General features: G+C 42.5%; 1 protein-coding gene across 1 annotated transcript in view; it reads left to right on the plus strand.

The window, feature by feature from the left end:
* slc12a4 (solute carrier family 12 member 4) overlaps positions 1–21,571 on the plus strand; it is a 39,841-nt gene that overhangs the window by 15,974 nt on the left and 2,296 nt on the right. The window contains exons 2-22 of the mRNA XM_084072437.1: positions 1,395–1,489; positions 2,884–3,009; positions 3,669–3,815; positions 5,173–5,227; positions 5,607–5,737; positions 6,576–6,814; positions 7,912–8,126; positions 9,413–9,577; positions 10,115–10,213; positions 10,350–10,407; positions 11,957–12,131; positions 12,783–12,901; positions 13,357–13,455; positions 13,910–14,029; positions 14,428–14,532; positions 16,833–17,001; positions 17,350–17,545; positions 17,998–18,167; positions 18,630–18,761; positions 19,490–19,597; positions 20,660–20,847. Coding sequence (XP_083928563.1) covers positions 1,395–1,489; positions 2,884–3,009; positions 3,669–3,815; positions 5,173–5,227; positions 5,607–5,737; positions 6,576–6,814; positions 7,912–8,126; positions 9,413–9,577; positions 10,115–10,213; positions 10,350–10,407; positions 11,957–12,131; positions 12,783–12,901; positions 13,357–13,455; positions 13,910–14,029; positions 14,428–14,532; positions 16,833–17,001; positions 17,350–17,545; positions 17,998–18,167; positions 18,630–18,761; positions 19,490–19,597; positions 20,660–20,847 — 2,911 coding nt within the window. The remainder of the gene's footprint in view (positions 1–1,394; positions 1,490–2,883; positions 3,010–3,668; positions 3,816–5,172; positions 5,228–5,606; positions 5,738–6,575; positions 6,815–7,911; positions 8,127–9,412; positions 9,578–10,114; positions 10,214–10,349; positions 10,408–11,956; positions 12,132–12,782; positions 12,902–13,356; positions 13,456–13,909; positions 14,030–14,427; positions 14,533–16,832; positions 17,002–17,349; positions 17,546–17,997; positions 18,168–18,629; positions 18,762–19,489; positions 19,598–20,659; positions 20,848–21,571) is intronic.

Below are 21,571 nucleotides of genomic sequence, written 5' to 3' on the forward strand. Positions count from 1 at the left end.
CCAGGGTACCAGGTGAGTGCAGACTAGTGGGGAAACTGAACCAGGCGTTTTGCTAAAAAGAAGACAAATAGAGAAGAGAATGGAGATTGGTACACTACAGTATGGGTTGTTAAGTTTCATGCTCATTTAGTAGTCTCTGTTGTGGATTTAATTCAGTCTCTGAGCAGGAGAAAGCATTGTTACACTTGAAATGCGCTAATTGAAAGGTGAGGTCCTCTCTGGATTTCTAGGTAATGAGTTGTATGCATGCCTGCGTGCGCGCGCGTGTGTGTGTGTGTGTGTGTGTGTGTGTGTGTGTGTGTGTGTACCTGTATGTGAGCGTGTCTGTGCGTCTGTGTATTTCTACATTTCTTTTTTGAATTTCATGGTCCTTACACCCATAGTAAATCTATTTTGATCTTGTGTAATATTGTGTGTGTGTGTGTGTGTGTGTGTGTGTGTGTGTGTGTGTGTGTGTGTGTGTGTGTGTGTGTGTGTGTGTGTGTGTGTGTGTGTGTGTGTGTGTGTGTGTGTGTGTGTGTGTGTGTGTGTGTGTGTGTGTGTGTGTGTGTGTGTGTGTGTGTGTGTGCGTGTGGGGGAGGAAAAAAGCAGAGAGAGAGACTACACATCTGCTTGAAGCTAAAGGTGCCATTTAATGAGACTGAGGTCTGATTATCTCTCTCCTTTGTCACCTGGGCTTTGATTTAATTTGGTTGGCTCTGTTATAGACATGATATCTTCCAATACAACAGATTTGTCTTTGTTTACATTTGGAGGAGAGCATTGCATAAATAGATGCTGCTGTTAGTCTGAATTCCATTCTTGACACAATGAACTGCAGTTATGCGTTAAATGCAGTTAGAGTTACGCACTCTAGCTACAGAATGAGTGTGGTGTTGTGTTGTGTTCAACCTGTGTAAAACAAATGCTATTTTGGGCTTCAGATTTTGCTGTGAAAGGCAGGTCTATACAACGCCTGCAAATGTGAAGATAAATCATCGTTAAAGAATGTGCTGTAAAGTTACTATTCAGTCACCACTTGGCTCATTTTGTGCATGTGAGTCAGTTGCTGTATCAACCAGGTTTCAACTGCAAGTTTACCTTTTGTTTTAATTAATTATCAATGCTTAAAAAATGTACTTTACCTCAAATTATGCAATTAGGACTTCACATTTTGTATGCTTTATTTCAGATTGGTCAGTGTACAGATATTTGATTATTATTATTAGTTGTTTTTTAGTTACAGTATGTGTACAAATGATGATTCTCTCTGACTCTGTCTGTCTGCCTCTCTCTCTCTCTTTCTCTCTCTCTCTCTCTCTCTCTCTCTCTCTCTCTCTCTCTCTCTCTCTCTCTCTCTCTCTCTCTCTCTCTCTCTCTCTCTCTCTCTCTCTCTTTCTCTTTCTCTTTCGTAGGTCAAGGGAACCACAAGGAGGACAGCCCGTTCCTCAACAGTGCAGATGCTGCCAAGAACAATGACTTCTATGACAGGAACCTGGCTTTGTTTGAGGTTTGTTGAAGTACAACAGTATCTCAAATAACTTAAGCAAACACGATTGTCAGTGTCAACATATGAAAAGAAGAAATTCTCCCAAAACAAATTGTGAATTGTGAAACAGTTTCACAATTCAAAACTCAACAGAGCAACAGAGAGGGGCCAAGTGTATACACCTGGATGAGCGTGTTGTGCACATTCCGCCCTTTTGATTGTTACAGAACATGTAATCATAACATATTGTCAAAGTAATGGTGGTTGGTTGAGAGTGGGTGGGTTTTGTTGCATTTGGTCCCCAGCACCTTCAGAAGGCTTAACACTCACCACCTGATATCACCTCTAAGCCCTAATCAGACCCATACAGAATCATTATCAACTTAGGTGTAAAAGAGTGGGTGATATTATTTGTTGTGCAAGCTCTCAACATTGTAGTTACAGGAACAGTTTGATTGATTGACTTTTGATTGATTTTCTTCATTAAAGTGTCATGCTTCCAAGGAAGCCCAGCCCGTATAGACTTACGGACACTTTTTCATCTCATTTGAACATAAACAATGAATCGACATAATTCACAAACAATGATCAAACAAATAACCAAATCAAACAAACGAGCTACACACAGGGCAATTTGCAAATAATACAACCGAAAATACAACCCATTGAGCCTGTTAACTCGCATCTTAACCGACATGAACCTCGAAGAACCTACTCTTCTACTCCAGGCTCTAGAAACAACATTTGCCATCTTAAACACTTAATTCATAAGTTCTAAGTAGTTAGAATAGGGAAAGAGAGAATAGAGAAGAAAGCAATACAGAACACAGAACCAAATAACAGGTGCACTCACCTACACGTTTACTACATGGACACTTAACTCACATCTCACTGTGACCTAATCAACAGTGTGTATTAAACTGTAAAATACACACGGTCTTCTCTGCTCAGCCGCCAGAAATATCGACCGTCTGAAAAATATGTTCATTTATGCACTAAATACTTGGTAGGGGCTCCTTTTTTACACAAATTACTGCCTCTTGTCAGATGAAAGTAAATTTTGCATTTCATTTGGAAATCAAAGTCCCAGAGTCTGGAGGAAGAGCGGAGAGGCACAGATCCAAGATGCTTGAAGTCTGTTAGTGTGAAATTTCCAGAGTCAGTAATGTTTTGGGGGTCCATGTCATCTGCTGGGGTTGGTCCACTGTGATTTATCCGGTCCCTATGCGAGCTTGTAGATCGGCTATTTTCTAATTATATATATATATATACACATACAAAGTACTGTAAGTAGTAACTAAAGTAGTAAGTAAAATAAAGTAGAAGTAACATTATTGAAAATTGGAAGTACTCCAGTAAAGTAAAAATACCTCAAAATTGTCACTAATACGCTTTTCGGTACCTCCTTCCCACAGGAAGAGCTGGACATCCGTCCCAAGGTGTCGTCTCTGCTCAGCCGCCTGGTCAACTACACCAACATCACCCAGGGAGCCAAAGAGCATGAGGAGGAGGAAAGCGCCGAACGCAGGAAGGCCCCCAAGGTTAGGGGTCAGGGGTCAGGGCACGATCACAATGCATGGTCTGAAAAGTATTCTCTGTTTAACACCTTCCTGTCTCTGCACCCTTACCAACTTTCTCTCTAACCTGAGGTGCATATATGTGTATATTATGTTCACATACTGTGTTTATTATTTTGTGAAATATTTCGCTTTAATTGTATCAATTTATTATGTTTTATCGTGTCAGTGGAACATGGATTAGGCTGAAACCTTGCACAAATTCGAAGTCATACATCATAGATAATTATGTCATTTTGTAGACGATGGTTGACATCACAGTTTGGCCACATGAAGACCGAAATCCACACTGGAGCCACACCGTTCCATTGTAGATACAGAGATCCACATGATTCGATTTTAATTCACAGTACACAATGGTGTACACACAACAGTGTGGATTATGTTCTTTATGTCTCCTGCTGGTTGTGCCTCAGAAGTTTATAGAATATTAGTACTGTCTTGCTGATTGATTGTTTGAGGGTTTGTACAGTATGTGCCAAGCCAACAACTGATTGCACGACAGACTGACCCTAAAAAAACAACATTAATCAATACACATGATCAATAAGCTTGTTTCCTGAAATGGCACGTTCAATATTCACTCCATGTTCTGTCTCTCTCTGTCTCTCTCTCTCCTCCAGTCTCCCAACATGGGCACCCTGATGGGAGTCTACTTGCCCTGCCTGCAGAATATTTTCGGCGTCATCCTCTTCCTGCGTCTGACGTGGATCGTGGGGACGGCCGGCGTTGTGCAGTCCTTCCTCATCGTGCTCATGTGCTGCTCATGTGTAAGTGCAGTCATTCTCAAATGTCTTCATTTCAAGGATCCCGCCCCACCCCAGTTTACTATGAATTAGGACAGTGGTCCTCAAACTATGGGTCGTGACCCTAAGTGGGGTCGCGGGAAGATCATTGTCAACTGAATTTGCTTATTTTAATAAAGAAAGTGGAGGAAAAAAGCCTAATGATTAGGCCATGGACATCCATAACCCTGGGAGTGTACATTTGCCCTCTCGAAGTTACAGACCTGTAATGGTCCATTTGGGTCCTAAGCTGGAACCCCCTTATGGACCCCTGGGGGTCCCCGGACCCCACTTTGAGAACCACTGTGTTAGTGCCATGCACACACACTGTCATGGAATTCTGGATCAATCAGTAATTGATGAGGCAAGAGGAGTTCGAGACAATATTCTAGGTGGTGATGGTTCTGCTTTAATGTACAGTACATGATATCATGGGGAGAAGTACGTTAGACACACAGTCTGACACAGATCGGTGGTCCGGTAGTTCTGGTAACAAGCACAGAGCTCAGACCATAGTTATACTCTAGCTGCTACAAGGACAAGCTGAACCATAACAAGACAGGCTGTACCAAAACAATAGCTATCAGGCCTACGGGAGACATCTTGGCTCCTACAAGCTACAAAATATCATGTCATATCATAATGTATTAGAAGTACTATAAGTAATGGTTAACAATGGTTAGATATAAACAACCATTATAACAATATAGTATAATTCTTCCTCAACACACATATTACGTACGTACACGCACACGCACACGCACACGCACACGCGCACACGCACGCACGCACACACACACACGATAGATTTTCCCTGAATAAGGCCCAGGAGCCCCCCAAACGGACACATATTTGCACGCGCACACATGCATCATGTCACACAGAGTTCAAATGGTGTCAAACATCTCCATGAATTTGGGTCACCAGCACGTCTGCATTTCCAACCAGTCGATAAATCCTGCAGACTACTGCATCAGCTAATACACGGTTACATAATATAGCAGAACTGATCATTCAACAGTAAGAATGAATTCAGTGTCAAGCTCAACATCAGTGTCACTCTTTGAAAATAAAGTATACATTCGGTTTCAGGGTTTTGCCATGTGGGAGCTGTTTTCCTGCAGTTGTTTTGGAAAGGATATGTTTACCATAAGCACTCTTTGTGTGACCACTCGACCTTTTTATTACAATCAATTTTCCATCCCTGTGTGTGTGTGTGTGTGTGTGTGTGTGTGTGTGTGTGTGTGTGTGTGTGTGTGTGTGTGTGTGTGTGTGTGTGTGTGTGTGTGTGTGTGTGTGTGTGTGTGTGTGTGTGTGTGTGTGTGTGTGTGTGTGTGTGTAGACAATGCTCACGGCCATATCTATGAGTGCCATTGCGACAAATGGTGTTGTGCCAGGTAATTATACTGACAATACAGACAGTATTATTCTCTCTCTCTCTCTCTCTCTCTCTCTCTCTCTCTCTCTCTCTCTCTCACTCTCTCTCTCTCTCTCTTTCTCTCTCTCTCTCTCCAGACATAATTGTTTCTTTTTTTGACCAACAAATTGTGAAAAGTAAATGGGTGGATGTGAACTGGATACATGCCAAGGTAGTGCAAACATTATGATTCAAATGCACAGGCCATTCCTTACACTCTGCTGCAGGTAGAACATATGTAATTTGACAATTCCTCTAGGGGGCAGCAGCAATTCACCAATGAAAGTGTAAGGACCTTTAATACCGTCTCCATGTGCCCGCCAATAATAATAATAATAATACCTTGTGATTTCCTGCAGCTGGTGGAGCATATTTCATGATCTCGCGCTCCCTGGGCCCAGAGTTTGGAGGAGCTGTGGGCCTGTGTTTCTACTTGGGCACCACCTTTGCTGCTGCCATGTACATACTGGGAGCCATCGAAATCTTCCTGGTTAGTCTCATCAAAATGTTAAGAACCTCTTGTATGATAAGAAACGTCTCTCTTAACGGAATGCACTTTGAAAGTAGATGAGACTCTAAAACACTGCACTGTAATACGTAAAATATGTAAATTAATTAAGATTTAACCATAACTCTGGTGTCCCTTTCTTTTCTTTTTCTTTTTTTAATCAAAATATCTGTTTGTATAATGTTTTTTTTTAAATGTGAACCAAATTGAGTTTGCCTGGTATACAAGTAAAATTGGCTTGACTTTACAAGATTGCATATGCATTTAAACACTCAATCTACTATGTGCTTCCAAGAATATTTTTTTTGTATTAAGCTTGTGCAGATACAGGCTTTATGAATAACATTCAGAGAGTCTATCACTGTTCTGCAACTACTCAGGAATGTGTATGAACTGAATACTGTATGATTGAATGTCCTTGAGCTTTATGGGATTACAGCCTCATGCTGAGGAGGTGTTTGTTCTGTCTCTTCTTAAAGGCATGAACACTACTTGATGTAATGTCTCCAACAACAGCAGGGGGAAGGCTGCTCCATGTTGTTACTGCAGAGTGGATAAAGCTCCTGTCAAGGCATTTGGTGTTTGGGGATTTGGGGAGTTTCAAGGCGTGGCTTGGTGATATCCTCCGCGTGGTTTCGACCTGGGATGTGAGCTGGGGTACAGCAGTGCTTTGAGATCCTCTGGACAGCTGGGAGTGTGCATCTTGTATAAAGAACAGTTGTTGCTGCTACTGTTCTACGATGACACCGCTTGCTGAATGCTGATGGCATACTGCTTTAGGGCATAGTCCTCATCCACGCATTTGTCCCGTCTCTCTCAGAAATACCTAGTCCCCCAGGCGGCCATCTTCCAAGCGGACCCCCACGGAGGTGACAGTGCCATGCTAAACAACATGAGAGTGTATGGCTCCATCTGCCTCAGCCTGATGGCCGTGGTGGTGTTTGTTGGTGTCAAGTATGTCAACAAGCTGGCCTCGCTCTTCCTGGCCTGTGTCATCATCTCCATCGTGTCCATCTACGCCGGAGCCATTAAGTCAATCACTCACCCACCAGAGTTCACGTAAGTTCATTTGGTTTTAGCTATTTCTTCATGGAAAATCCTGTGTTCCAGGAGGTTTGAGTATTTGCCAGACCACACATAAATGTACTAAAATACAGTACATGACTAATGGTGCTCATGTCACTTATCCTTTTTTTTTTATATATTCAACATGCCCTATATTCATCTGGTACTAACTGGGTGACCATGTTATGCCACCCTATGATTGTTTATGTGCTGTGCAAAAGAGGCAGAGCATAACATTTTTTACGATGTGGCTCTGCAGGAGTCTAGCCTTCTGTGAGGGTCGGACTGTGGTGTCTAAATGCCTGTGTATGTGTCTGTGTTTCCGGAACTAAACTCGCAATAAATCGCCGGACCGATCAGTGCCAGATTTCTTGCACACACTGCCAGTAGGCCACTGAAGTACCACATTGTATCCACATTGTAGCCATGTTGTTCCCAAGTGGATTCAGAGATCCACATGATTTAATTCCTGATGACAGTAAAAGAAAAAGCATATGAAGAGGAGGAAGATGATGAAGATGACAGACAGTTACAATGCAGGTGATAGCATTGGCGGCACGGGAGATGACTTGAACACTGCTGATTATTCTATGTATATATGCCTGACTCCTTTGTGCGTTTGATTGAACACTGCTGCTTTGATTAGATAATGAATCTGCACATTACCTGCACATTTTCGAGGTCATGGGTTCAAATCCACCGTGGTGCATCCGGCTTTGTCGAGCGTCTACACGTACACAATTAGCCGTGTTCAGGGGAGGGAAGCCAGGCATGGAGGGTGAAAATTGTCACAGCGCGCAATCCTACGGGCTGGGGCTGCACCTGTCAGCAGGGAGTGTTAGGCAGGAGGAGTAGGATGAAGGCTCTACGTCCTCCCGGTGGGGGCTCCTCACTGGTAGGTGAGTCAGTAGGATACAACAGCAGTGACGTGACACAGAAATGTGTGTGGGGAGGAATCAATTGGAATAACAACTAAATTGGGCAGAAAAAAGGGGTAAAAAGCAAAAGGAAAATACAGTTTGTCACGAATAAAAACCTCCTTGATTCTTTGAATGACAAACATTTAGATTGAACCCTATGTCCTCGTTCAGGATCTGCATGCTGGGCAACAGGACGCTGGTGAGGAATCTTTTTGACGTTTGTGCCAAGACGGTGCTGGTGGGGAACGACACGGAGCCCAGCCAGCTGTGGAGTAAGTTCTGCTCTCCGGGGAACATGAGCAGCTCTCAGTGTGACGAGTACTTCATCCAGAACAACGTGACGGAGATACAGGGCATCCCCGGTCTGGCCAGTGGGATTATCAGAGGTACGTTTAACCGCGTTAAACCCCATATGGTTGACCGGTAGTCCTTCAGGGCTCTATACTAGTAACTTTTCTGTTTTCTGTTATTGTTGTGGGGAAGGCTTTCGCTGAAAATGGCCGAGCGACACGTTGTGAGCTTGTCGATCGGCTGTCTTCTGCAAAAGCCTTCCCCACAATAAGGATGCTGGGGTTTAAAACCCCAGTGAACCGGTAAATCTGTGTCATTTTCGATTTTTGCGTAGCAGATATAGCAGATATACAAGCTCACAGCGTGTCACTTCGTGCCGCTTGTCATGCCGCTTGTACTAAATGTACTAAAATACAGTACATGACTAATGGTGCTCATGTCACTTATCCTTTTTTTTTCTATATTCAACATGCCCTATATTCATCTGGTACTAACTGGGTGACCATGTTATGCCACCCTATGATTGTTTATGTGCTGTGCAAAAGAGGCAGAGCATAACATTTTTTACGATGTGGCTCTGCAGGAGTCTAGCCGATCGGCTGTCTTCTGCAAAAGCCTTCCCCACAATAAGGATGCTGGGGTTTAAAACCCCAGTGAACCGGTAAATCTGTGTCATGTAAATCTGTGGCTTGTACATCTGCTATTTTGGAACATGTTTTAAACATAGTGAAAGTGTGAGAACTACTGGTTTAGAAGGCAATTGCAGAATCGGGCTCAGGTCTTAAGTGGTTAACATGTTAATGGAAGTATACAACGCTGGCATTTGGTGAACATTCTGTGCATTAACCACATTAAGCCTGGCGTGAATATTTTGGGCATGTCATTATAGGTGAAAATATTGGAAACAAACATATTTACTACGGTAAATATTTGCTACGGTTAGAGTTTCAGTTTAGGCATTTAGCACACACTCTTATCCATAGTGACTTACAAGTGTGAGTCAGAGTAAGCATAGTATGCATGAACCATAGTCAACAAAAAGAGTAAATAGTCACGTGAATAGTCGCTATTCATCATCGTACAACGAAGTATACAGTACAGGGTTTAGGTGGTTTACCTGCCAGCTCAACTGTTATGTGTTGTGTGTGACTTTTGCTCTTGCTCTGTCTATTTACTGTTTGTATACAGTATGACTTATTAAAGATCAAAAAAGGATCACACTTCCTGCCAATCTGTTCATTCATTCATTCATTCCTCTTGCATATTTGAAATACATTCTTCAAGGATTCTATTTGCTGTAAATTAGTTGTTAATAACGCCTTTGGTCCTCTGCAATGTGACATTCATTCTAACACTTTACATATCATTGGGCTGTGTGAAGACAACATGTGGGGAGACTACCTGCAGAAGGGGGAGATCCTAGAGAAGGCTGGCCTGGCGTCCGTGGACGTCCACGGTGCCATGGAGAGCTTCGGGATGTACGTGTCGGCAGACATCGCCACGTCCTTCACCCTCCTGGTGGGCATCTTCTTCCCCTCCGCTACAGGTAGGACGCGCCAACAACTCTGCCATCCTAAGACAAACCTCACATCTTTGTCTTAGCAATGATGAGCGACAAAATGGTGCACTGTCAAACAGTTGCGAACACATTTTCTAGTAAAAGTACGTGTGTGTGTGTGTGTGTGTGTGTGTGTGTGTGTGTGTGTGTGTGTGTGTGCGTGTGCGTGTGTGTGCGTGTGTAATGACGAAGAGGCAGTGTTAAGGCTTGAATTAACTTTTTTGAATATGCTGACGAAGAGGCAGTGTTAAGGCTTGAATTAACTTTTTTGAATATGCTGACGTAAATATGGCCATGATTTGATTTATGAATGTATTTATATTCTGATAGATTATTTTGGTTTAATTACTTCATTAATATATTTCTAATTAGATGGCACTGTGGTACATTTAAGGATGCAGGTGTTGTGTGTGTGTGTGTGTGTGGGTGCGCGCGCACACACGCACGTGTGCATGTTGATTGTGGACGCATGCGCCACAGTATCATGAACGTCGTCTCACGGCACAATCATTATGTTCTCTGCAGGCATCATGGCAGGTTCCAACAGATCTGGTGATCTCCGAGACGCTCAGAAGTCTATCCCCGTGGGGACCATCCTGGCTATCACCACAACGTCCCTTGTTTGTATCCTTCCTTTAAGGGCTGTACGTTTGATACTGTACCAATAAAAGGCATGAAGCTACAAGCTGTAGCTTCTGCCAAATAAATCCCCTCATCATCAAAGCAGACATGACACAGCTCCTTAACATCTCGCGTTCAGATTTCAGCTCTGTGGTTCTGTTCGGGGCCTGCATTGAAGGAGTGGTGCTGAGAGACAAGTAAGCAAATCCCCTGCAAGAGGGCCTGTAGTGGCAGTATAACGTTGCCGTCGGGTGGAAACCTTGTATGTCAAAAAACGTTAATTTTTTTGTTATCAAAAATGTTAAAGTTATAAACATTTAAAAGCAGTGAAAATAGCTGATCTAAAAGCTCAATGCGACGTGTTGTGTGCTTGTAGATCTGCAATTTAGTAGAGCTTGTAGAAGTAGGGCTTTCAAAACGAGGTTTCTGCTCAACAGCATCTTGATTGATTGATTGAATACTTTATTAGTCAGGAATGTAAACAGCACAAGGTTCAGTCAGACATTTACTTAGGCTAAAAGGATAACTCAAAAAGGTCCTGGGGGGATGGGGGCGTCCGCTGGCCTAGCGGTCCAGGCGCATACCACATGAGTTGGTAATCCAGCTTGACAGCGTGTCGCGGGTTGGACTCCCGTTCCCGACGACCTTTGCTGTATGTCTCCCCCCCATCTCTCTCCCCATTTCCTGTCAGCCTACTGTCCTGTCCAAATAAAGGCATAAAAGCCCCCAAAAATATCTTTCAAAAAAAAAAAAAGGTCCTGGGGAGTCCTTTCCATTGTGGTCCTATGGTCCATCGATAAGGAAGTTAACCACTTTAAACCTATATGTCCCTATTTTGGCCATATTTAGAACAAATCTATTTCACTAGAGATAATAGGACAGAAAATAACACATAATTACTTTTCACAATTAACCTTTTCATTCTGATATTTCTTTCAATCAAGTTCACCTTGTGTATTATAACACTTCCACTGCCCCAAGCTAGCCACTAAAAATCTATAATTACTTGCCCTGAGTGCTGAAAGTGGGCCAGTGGGCAATTGGCAATGTCTTAGCCCTGGGGGCTGATGGAATGACACATTTCAGTCATTCAGCTGTCGCTCAGAACCCCAAGGTTCTGAGAGTACCATGAGAGTAAAACTAAAATAAACTATACACTCCTATATCATACTTTTAGAAACCAATAGTAATAAGTGCAAGGGTCAAAATCATCATACTCTAGATATCTCCTTGTGCCATAGGATGATCACATACAGTATTTAGAGAAGTGACAGGAAAAGATAAGGAAAGGCATTTTCTTAACCGCTTTCAATCTGGTGTACCTGTTTTTACCTATTTTGGGTATGTCAAAAAAATCGTGATGCATTGTGAGCTTGTAGACCAGCCATTATTTTGTCATACAACTGATTGTATAAGCTTTACATGACAGATGTAAGCTGCAGCATTTACTTGTCAACGTGATCATTTTTAGTTAGGTAGGTTTTATATTTTATATTCCCATTACACACCACTAGAGTTGCATTATGAAAAGTGCAATGCAAAATAAGGTGTTATGCAAATGTATTTATTATTACAACTATTATAACTGGCAAAAGTACCAACCAAAACAGGCTTTGCACGACATGCAGCTTGAGCAAAGAGACTGACTCTGTACAGTACAGAGGATGCACTGTGCACGTCGGATAGATAGTCAAATGACCAGACAGTGCTAGATCAACATGTCGTCTGGTGGTGTGTGACCTGCAGGTTTGGCGACGCGGTCAGCAAAAACCTGGTGGTGGGAACTCTTTCCTGGCCCTCCCCGTGGGTCATCGTCATTGGCTCCTTCTTCTCCACTGTGGGGGCGGGCCTACAGTCCCTGACCGGGGCTCCGCGTCTCCTACAGGCCATCGCTAAGGACAACATCATCCCCTTCCTCCGGGTAAGGACAACGCTGCTGACAATCATAAGATGTTTGACCATAAGACACACAGCCCCCCATTTTTACATGATTTGAGACTTATTGTTTAGGCATGCGTTATTTAAAGCTTCAATCTGTAATTTCCATTTCCTACATGGGATTCAAGCCCAGACCCCCCCGTGTGAACGTCCAAATCATTTTTTACAGAAAGCCCATTTGGGCAGACGATACATTGCGTTTTGAGCTTCATGCAACACCACTTGTCAACAATGGTGGTCCTACCCTACAACAAGATATACATTAATTTCTCAATAGAAGGGCAGGTAGACCAACTAAAACCAGTTGTGTTAGTTCTATTGTATGAACATACTGGTACAGATTGGTCAAAATATTTTTTTTCCACAAACAAAAATAAAAAAAGGATATGGATTGTTGACTGGAAATTAGAAACGTTGAAGTGAAGGGCAACCTGCTCATGCTGTTATATCAGTTCCATAACATCTACTAGTTTGAATATTCAAAGTTACTGATGAATCATGTGAACTATTTTATGTTTTGTTCTTTGTTCTATGTATAGTTTTCTCATCTGCATATGACGCTAATTAAAGAGGATTTGCATCCCCTTGCAAACGCTATCCCCTTAGTGCTGTGTTTATCTATGTATGTGTCTAGGTGTTTGGTCATGGTAAGGCCAATGGAGAACCCACATGGGCTCTGCTGTTGACTGGGCTCATAGCCGAGCTGGGAATCCTCATAGCCTCACTGGACATGGTGGCACCCATCCTCTCTATGTAGGTTCACTCATACACACATCATGCACGCACGTACGCAATGCCAACTACACATTACTATTGCAATATACAGCATACAACTCTTAACAAAAGGTTATGAATGATGTTTTAATTTAATATAACTCATTTCTCAATACAGAGGCAAATTCTTTTCACATAAAAATGACCCTAAAATCCTTTTACTCCTACCAGTTTTCAAAAATAGTGGAAATAGCAGATGTACAAGCTCACAACGCGTCACATAGCGCCGCATTGTAATCTTGCAGATTGGCAATTTTCACTCTGAATACAGGTGTGCCTTAAGATTTTGACTGCCCCATTGGCGTGCCTCAATTAAAGTTTGAAAACCACTGTTGTACAAAAACACAAACACATGCAAATGCACAAACATAATGGCACTGTTGTCAATGTAATGTCATCGACTCACGCAAATTGGTTTTGTGTGTATTCTGCAGGTTCTTCTTGATGTGCTATCTGTTTGTGAACCTGGCATGTGCGGTGCAGACTCTTCTACGCACACCCAACTGGAGGCCCAGGTTCAGATACTATCACTGGTGAGCAGGATAGAAAGAGAAGTGATCATTAATGTGTTTTTAGGGTGTGATGAACTACACTCTGTTTGAGTTTATTGGGTGGAATATCCAGAATGACTGAAAAAAAAGTAATATTTTTCAAAAGTTATAACAAAAAAATGGGGGAAAAACATGGCTGTTGTCAGCAGTAAAACAATGAATTGTCAATTCGCTATCATGAATTTATACTACTTCGAATTGGGTCAGAACAAGCATGGATCGATATTTCTAGATCATTGCTATGAAAGGTTTCGCACCCCTTTTCTAAAAGATGACAGTGACTTGGCCAGCCTCAGTTCCTCAGACAGGACATGTTAAGGCCAAGGGGGCTCCAGACATCTTTAGCTTCAGGCTGTGGAACTGTCAAGAAGGTGTTTTGCCTGAGGAGCATATAACCTGAACACTGACAGCTGTGTTTTGTCTCTCGTTCCCACAGGGCCTTGTCTTTCCTGGGCATGAGTATGTGCCTGGCTCTGATGTTCATCTCCTCCTGGTACTATGCCATAGTGGCCATGTGCATCGCTGGCATGATCTACAAGTACATTGAATACCAGGGGTATGTCTGGCCCGTTCCACTTCTCACTTTTAAAATATATTATTCTGTGATTCTGTATGCTGGGAGGAAGATGGTGAGGTGGTATTTGAATATCACTGTTGACGGGCAGAAACCTCTTATCTCCATATTCCAACTTTTTGTGTTTTTTAAATTTGTATTAATGCCCTACTTGATCATACTATAGCATCACAAAAAAAGTAGCAGATTTCGAGCTTGTGGATCTTCTACTTTTTATATATATATATATTTTTTATCCTGAAAAGTAACAGTAAGTAACCACATTAAAAAAAGGAACCAGACATATGAAGTTTCGACCCAACACAGACGATATATTCACACCTCTCCACTTTCTTCTCCCCTCTCTCTGTCTCTCTCTCCCTCTGCCTCCCTCCATCCAGAGCAGAAAAGGAGTGGGGAGACGGGATTCGAGGTTTGTCCCTGAGTGGTGCCCGTTATGCCCTACTAAGACTTGAGGTTGGACCGCCACACACAAAAAACTGGAGGTAACAGATACAGTACATACAGTACCCGTATAATATCAAAATATCATCAATCCGATATGAATGTTCACGTGTTTAAACATTGGTAATAGTGCATGTGAGTTGAATGAAAAGAGATAAGAGCATCACCTGAAGCCTGATAAACTAAGATGCAATGGGACAATCCCAGGTCACAGACGTTACAAAGAAACCAATAGTAAAGTGGGTAAGGGTCAGAGCCAAAGTGTTGCATTGATCACGCAGTCCACATTGATTGTATGAGCTGTAGTCCGCTCATATCTCTGCATTGACGTCAACTGACAAACTGCTTTCTCTGCAGGACTTGCAAGCAAAGAGCAGAGCCATAAATCAGATAAGACACACTCAGGAAACCGCTAATGTCAACTCACTCGTCACTCCACAATCCACATCACTTTACAGAAATCTCGGTTTCCTGTTTTTAAAGATTTGTTGGCCAACATTATTACAAAAGGTCAGTGGCAGGCCTGTTTCTGATGCGTCATCAGTGAACCCACGGTTATTGGACAAGGATCAAATTCTTACTTGCATTTCAAACAACAATACATTTTGATAATCCTGTTATATTTTTGTGATCTTTATATCCATCTCTGGAGACTATATATATCCAATTGTTTTTATTCATGTGTTCTCATACTGGAGTGGAATAATTTTAAGATGGAAAACTATTTGTGGTTTAAATTTACTTTTTACATTATTGATAATTGTTCAAGCCATCATAATCAAAATGCAATTGTGTTCCACTCTAGTGCTTCTAATTGCAATCTAAGACATATTATTACTTGATTTTGTTATAATAATATGACCTAGTACAGTGCAACATAAGATATGACAGTAGATATCACAGTGAGAATGCAATTATTTTTAATTCATTATTATCAGGGACTTGCAATAAGTAAGCATGGAGAATTTAGGTGTGCATGTTCAAACTGACAACCCAAATCAGATTTGTTCATTACGGTAGATTGGCTTTATCTAGTCTGAACTGCCAGGAAACAGGTTTTTTGCTAATCAGAATCTAACGACATTCGTAGGTGGTTTGAAATTCCCTTTTCAAAGATTATACTTCTTCATACAATGTTGCCGCTTGCCGAAAATGGCCATCTACAAACTCACAACGTGTCACATTGCGATGCATTGTAGAGTACTAGAGTCTCGCGCCCCCCGAGACCCCAGCCGCGCACGGGGCTCTAGGGCTGTGAGGGCGCGCTTATTTTGGGGTACCAAAATGGTGGGATAGAACTTTCCAAAAGTAAAAAAAAAATATATATTATATATTTATTTTTTACGTGGGGGTCCGCGGACCACCAGGGGGTCCGCGGAGTGTTGGGACCCCCGGGGACCCCCCTGGAACATGGCGGACCCCTTCGGCTGTTTTTTTTTTCTCATGAAGGTGTTTGCTTGTTTCTGGTGCAAATGTGGCAACACTGATATTCAATATGGGGGACCCCCGGGTCCCCTGGGAGTGTTGGGCCCCCCGCCAAACATCGCGGACCCTTTTGGACCCCCGCGAAACATCGCATGCAAGAGGTTGCACATGAACTCTGCAGCCGCACTGAGGCGCTCCAACACAAACACTCTGATGCTCCCCAACACAAACACTCTGATGCTCCCCTAAATCCATTCCAGGGTTTGAAAATACCCACTTGACAAAGGGGTGACGTGCATCACCGTTCCAATGACCAATAAACTCCACTTCGGGATTTCGCAAAGACCCACAAAAGCGTGCAGTAGTCCACACACACACACACACACACACACACACACACACACACACACACACACACACACACACACACACACACACACACACACAGCGTGCTGAGAGCTAAAGGGAACTAACCTCGCGTCACCAGTCTTTCCACCTCGGAGGAAATAAAAGGTAACACAATGGTGTACACGAAATGTTGTCCGCCTCGCGGTGTTTGGGTCTCGCTGGGCGGTGGTCAGCGATGACGCTAAGGAACAACATGGCCGACCGTAATGTTGTGAGTTTGTGTTGGCCGCAATTAATTATGCTTCGAGGGGGCAGATGTGTGCTGAGCAGTGAGAAGTGGCCTACAGACTGCGTAAAGTAATTGTGCGCGTTGTGGCTTGTGTTGTTAGTGACATTGATATGTTGTTTTTGTGTTTATTCCGACACAGTGACACAGGGAAATTATGGGTTTTGGTTTGTGCAATGTATTATAGGATGTCAACCATCACCCACACCTGTGTCATTGTGAGCCATTAGTTTCCACCTCTACAGTTGACTGGTGTTGTTTGTTTCCTCCTGTCTGTTCCAGACCTCAGCTGCTGGTGCTGCTGAAGTTGGATGAGGACCTCCATGTTAAATACCCCCGGCTGCTCACCTTCGCCTCACAGCTGAAGGCAGGGAAGGGTCTCACCATCGTGGGCTCCGTCATCCAGGGTAACTTCCTGGACAGCTATGGGGAGACACAAGCTGCCGAACAGGTCACTAGATAATAATGTTTTGTAGAACTGTGCTATACACTGTATATTACCAAAAAAAGCATCCTTTGTCATTTGAAAAGTAAAAGCAGAACGAAGTTTAATTGTTTTGCATTACCTCCTCTCCCTGTAATTTGCCTAAGGATTATTTAATCATCTGCTGTCATTCAGATCATTCGCAGTGCCTGTCAGCAAAATATAGCCACAACTAGTGCAAGATGATTGACAATCATAGGAAAGAAAGACGTATCTCACCTTCCAACATTTGTCTGATTGCACTAAATCATACTGTGATTCGATTTCTCATATTTCCACATTTTGCTTGTGATTCCGGCACGGTCTGGCTGCCAGGCCATAAAGAACATGATGGAGATAGAGCGGGTCAAGGGTTTCTGCCAGGTGGTGGTGGCCTCTAAAGTGCGGGAGGGCGTGGCCCACCTCATCCAGTCCTGTGGCCTGGGGGGCATGAAGCACAACACGGTGGTGATGGGCTGGCCGTACGGCTGGAGGCAGAGCGAGGACCCTCGCGCATGGAAGACTTTTATCAGTAAGACATTCATCATGCTGCTGCTCCCCATAGCATATTGTTGCTGTTTGGTTTTTTGTATTTTATACTTTTTCGTATGACAGTGACACATTGTGAGCGTGTAGATCTGCCCAGAATAGGGGACCCCAGGTTGAAAGTGGTCAAGTCTGTCTGTGGGATTTATAAATATTTAACCTATGAAACATATTAACAAGAGCTTGTGACTGAATAACTATGTATCCATTGGAACACAGTTTTTTTTTTCTTTTTCTTTTTCTGAAAAGTAATGGTTTTGGACATACAAGGTCTCTGCCCGACATCAACGATATGAGAGTGGGGGAAGACACAGTTCACTGGTTTCATAATACTACTGCTACAGTATATTCAAAAGCAAAGGTCAAATGTAGAGTACTTGGCTGTACAGACAAAAAAGGTGACTGTCACTTTCTCTGTGTGTGTGCGTCCCCTCATAGACACGGTGCGATGCACCACAGCCGCCCACCTGGCTCTCATGGTGCCCAAGAACGTGTCCTTCTACCCCAGCAACCACGAGCGCTTCATAGACGGCAACATCGATGTGTGGTGGATCGTTCACGATGGAGGCATGCTGATGCTGCTGCCCTTCCTGCTCAAACAACACAAAGTAAGAGGAGGTGCTTAAACGACACGTTTATTTGAGTAAAGATTATTTTGTTGTGTTTCCTCACACGTTTTTGCTGCAATAATAAACGAATACAAATATAAAGGAAGCAAAAGAAATTGAAGAAAAGAAGAATAGCAGCAATTGCATGACAAGTTTATGTGTTGGTCCTACAGTAATGCACATTGAGGTTAAAAAAAGTGACATTTTTGACATTTTTTTCGTAAGATTAATGCTATTCTTCTTTTTTCTTCCTTTATCTTTTTTCTTTGTTACTGTTGCTGCAAAAATGTGTGAGGAACCAAAACGAAACAATTTGTACTCTTATATACTTGTAAGTGAGAGTGAGAGCGCCCAAACTGACCTTTTTATGAGAAGCATAATTTATTATCTGAATAATATATATCATAACAACTTGGAAGTGTTATTTTATCAGTCATTGACACTTTTGGGATTGGGTTTCAGGTTTGGAGGAAATGTAAGATGCGTATCTTCACCGTGGCCCAGATGGACGACAACAGCATCCAGATGAAGAAGGATCTGGCCACGTTCCTCTACCAGCTCAGAATAGAAGCTGAGGTAGAGGTGGTGGAGATGGTGAGAACAGTCCTTTCTATATAGTATATACGACCTCAAACGCTACCAAAACCTAAATATGAGATTTGTATATGCCATTATGCTGTACAAGAATTTGTCTTCATTAACAGGTGCAGAATTCACACTCAAACATCACAATTATCGCTCACTAGAGCAGTGCAATAACACTCTACAACTGCAGTCAATAAATATGTTGATAAATCAATACAACATTGCATTTGACAAAGCGCAAAAGGTGCAAGAAAAACATGTCAATATAGGTTAGTCAAGCTCTACAACACATTACAATAATTCATTCAACATGGATGTTCTAGCAAATAAGTCATACAGTAGGTCCACATTATTGTATCACCACCATAGTGGTCTCTAGCCACTTGTAAATCAGTTTTTGTGTCTCAGTAGATCTTAAATATCTTTGCTGTCGGGTGGAAACCTTGTATGTCCAAAACAGTAGTGTTTTGTAATTATTATTTAAAATATGTGAGCTTGTACTGTAGATCTGCTACTTTCACAACTTCTGTGTGACACTCTTGTATGATCAAGTAGAGCATTAATTAACGTTAAAAAAACATAAAGTTGAAATATGGACATACAAGGTTTCTGCCCGACAGCAACGACATGCTAAAAGTCTTTTAGAGCCAGGCGTCAAATGGCCAAATACCAAATACTTTGCAGAAAGAATTGCTCCTCAGACATTTAACACTTGGCTTCTTGTTAACTCTTCCCAGCATGACAGTGACATCTCGGCTTACACCTACGAGAGGACCCTGATGATGGAGCAGCGCTCCCAGATGCTCAGACAGATGAGGCTGTCCAGTGCAGAACGAGACAGAGAGGTGACTCATCAATATTGCAGATAAACTTCTGGGCTGAATGTGACTCCCGCAGCGAAATAACCCATTAAGACCGGGAAAGCATCTGTGTCAATTTAGATTTCTTTGGCTATTAAAAAATAGCATGCAAGCATTAGTGAAAATATTTGAATATTTATTTAACTTTATTAACTCAAATCTTTGCTTCGGGGGTCCCCGGAACAAAATATTTTGAGATGGAGGTCCACAACCAAATACATAACATTTTGGGTGTCCTTGAAATGAAAAGAATTGAGAACCACTAATATAGCAACATACCTTTTAAAATCAGGTCAGGTCTTAATGGGATAAATGGGTCTCAACCATTAAAACATTAACGTATTCTCTTGATGTTTACAGAACATTGTAAGTGTATTTGTAATGGTTAAAGCAGCACTATGTAACTTTTTAACAACTATATAGCATATTATGTCCCACAAAATTATAAAGTTACATGTTTAAGCAATAACAATCATCCTTCCAAATGTATAGACTCAGGGGGGTCCCTGCTAAGGCCTTGACTGTATTACTATGTATAGGGGAGACTACATGACTAATGAGTTTCATCCTGGCATTTGCCAAGGCACCAAGGCAGAACTGCCTGTCAAAGCGAAGACTGGCCAATCACAGCGCGTCCTCGCCGGACATGCTTGCAGAGCCTCTCTTCCAAAGTGGCCACTGATACCCCAAACTACATAGTGCTGCTTTAAGTTAAAGAAACATAATGCTGTGCATAAAGATGTGTGAACAAAATGAAATAAAAATTGTTGAGCAAATTGTAGAGTGTAGATACACAAGGATATGGGAATATGGCGGGAAAGCAGTGAAGAAAATTGGAGCTGGTGCGTAGCTACCCTGACATTCATAGCTTCCCATCCAAACCACTCCAGCCTGCCTGTTGTGATTTGTCACAGCTCACAATGTGACAGCGGCCTGGATGGTTTTCTGGGTGTATGAGATATGAGCTCAGTTGGCATTGCATTCAAAGTCACTCTGGAGAAAAGAACATGTAGCAGTCAGTGGTCCTGTTTGCTGTGTTCCCTGCAGGCTCAGCTGGTGAAGGACAGGCACTCGTTGGTGCGTATGGGCAGTCTGTACTCGGATGAAGAGGAGGAGGTGGTGGAGTCTCCTCCAGAGAAGGTCCAGATGACCTGGACCAAGGAGAAGTGTGAGGCCGAGAGGAGAAACAAGGCCCACGCGCCGGAGAACTTCAGAGAACTCATCAGTCTCAAACCGTGAGTCTGGTTTCCTCCTCTGTATTTTTAATCACTATAGGTGATTTAATAGTGATTTAAATGCCTGGACTTTGAAGTAATCGATTTGACAACAAATCCTTCTTCAAAGGGGATGATTGTGGATTGATTTCTTAGGTGCATTGATGACAACAGGATTCAAATATAGAGAGAATGAGGCAACCAGGTGCAGCCTTTATTAAGCCAACATGTTTCAACCATAAGTGGTCTTCATCAGGGCTAAAGCATTTAGCCCTTCGTCAGGTCTAAAGCATTTAGCCCTGACGAAGATGAAGACCACTGTTAAAAAGTTTGTTGGATTGAGTGTATATTAGTCCATTCATTATTGCATGGCATTTTACTTTATCTGGTAAAGGTTTGTTCAGCATGACAACTCTTTCTTTATGATTAAGGGTTTTTATTTGGTTTCCCTCTAATTCATGTATTTATGAATTATAGAACCAAAATGACACTGGTGATGCCCAGTAGAAATTATGCTGTTGGCCACTGAGCTACTCCGTTGAAGCAGTTTGGAATTAAAGTTCTTGCCTTTTGAGGGAAAGCATGCGCGACTGACCGACTGTGAGGACCCACTAGAGGTTTTATGTCAGACCAGTGGTGTAATGGTGATTTTTTTTCCCCCAGTGGAACGGTATGTTAATGATGTCACATGCACGTGCACACACACTTTGGTGGAGGCATTCTTGTTGCGTGTAGACAGGATAGA

This window comes from Gymnoscopelus microlampas, assembly GCF_963454915.1.
Source record: "Gymnoscopelus microlampas genome assembly, chromosome: 1".
In the NCBI taxonomy this organism is placed as follows: Eukaryota; Metazoa; Chordata; class Actinopteri; order Myctophiformes; family Myctophidae; genus Gymnoscopelus; species Gymnoscopelus microlampas.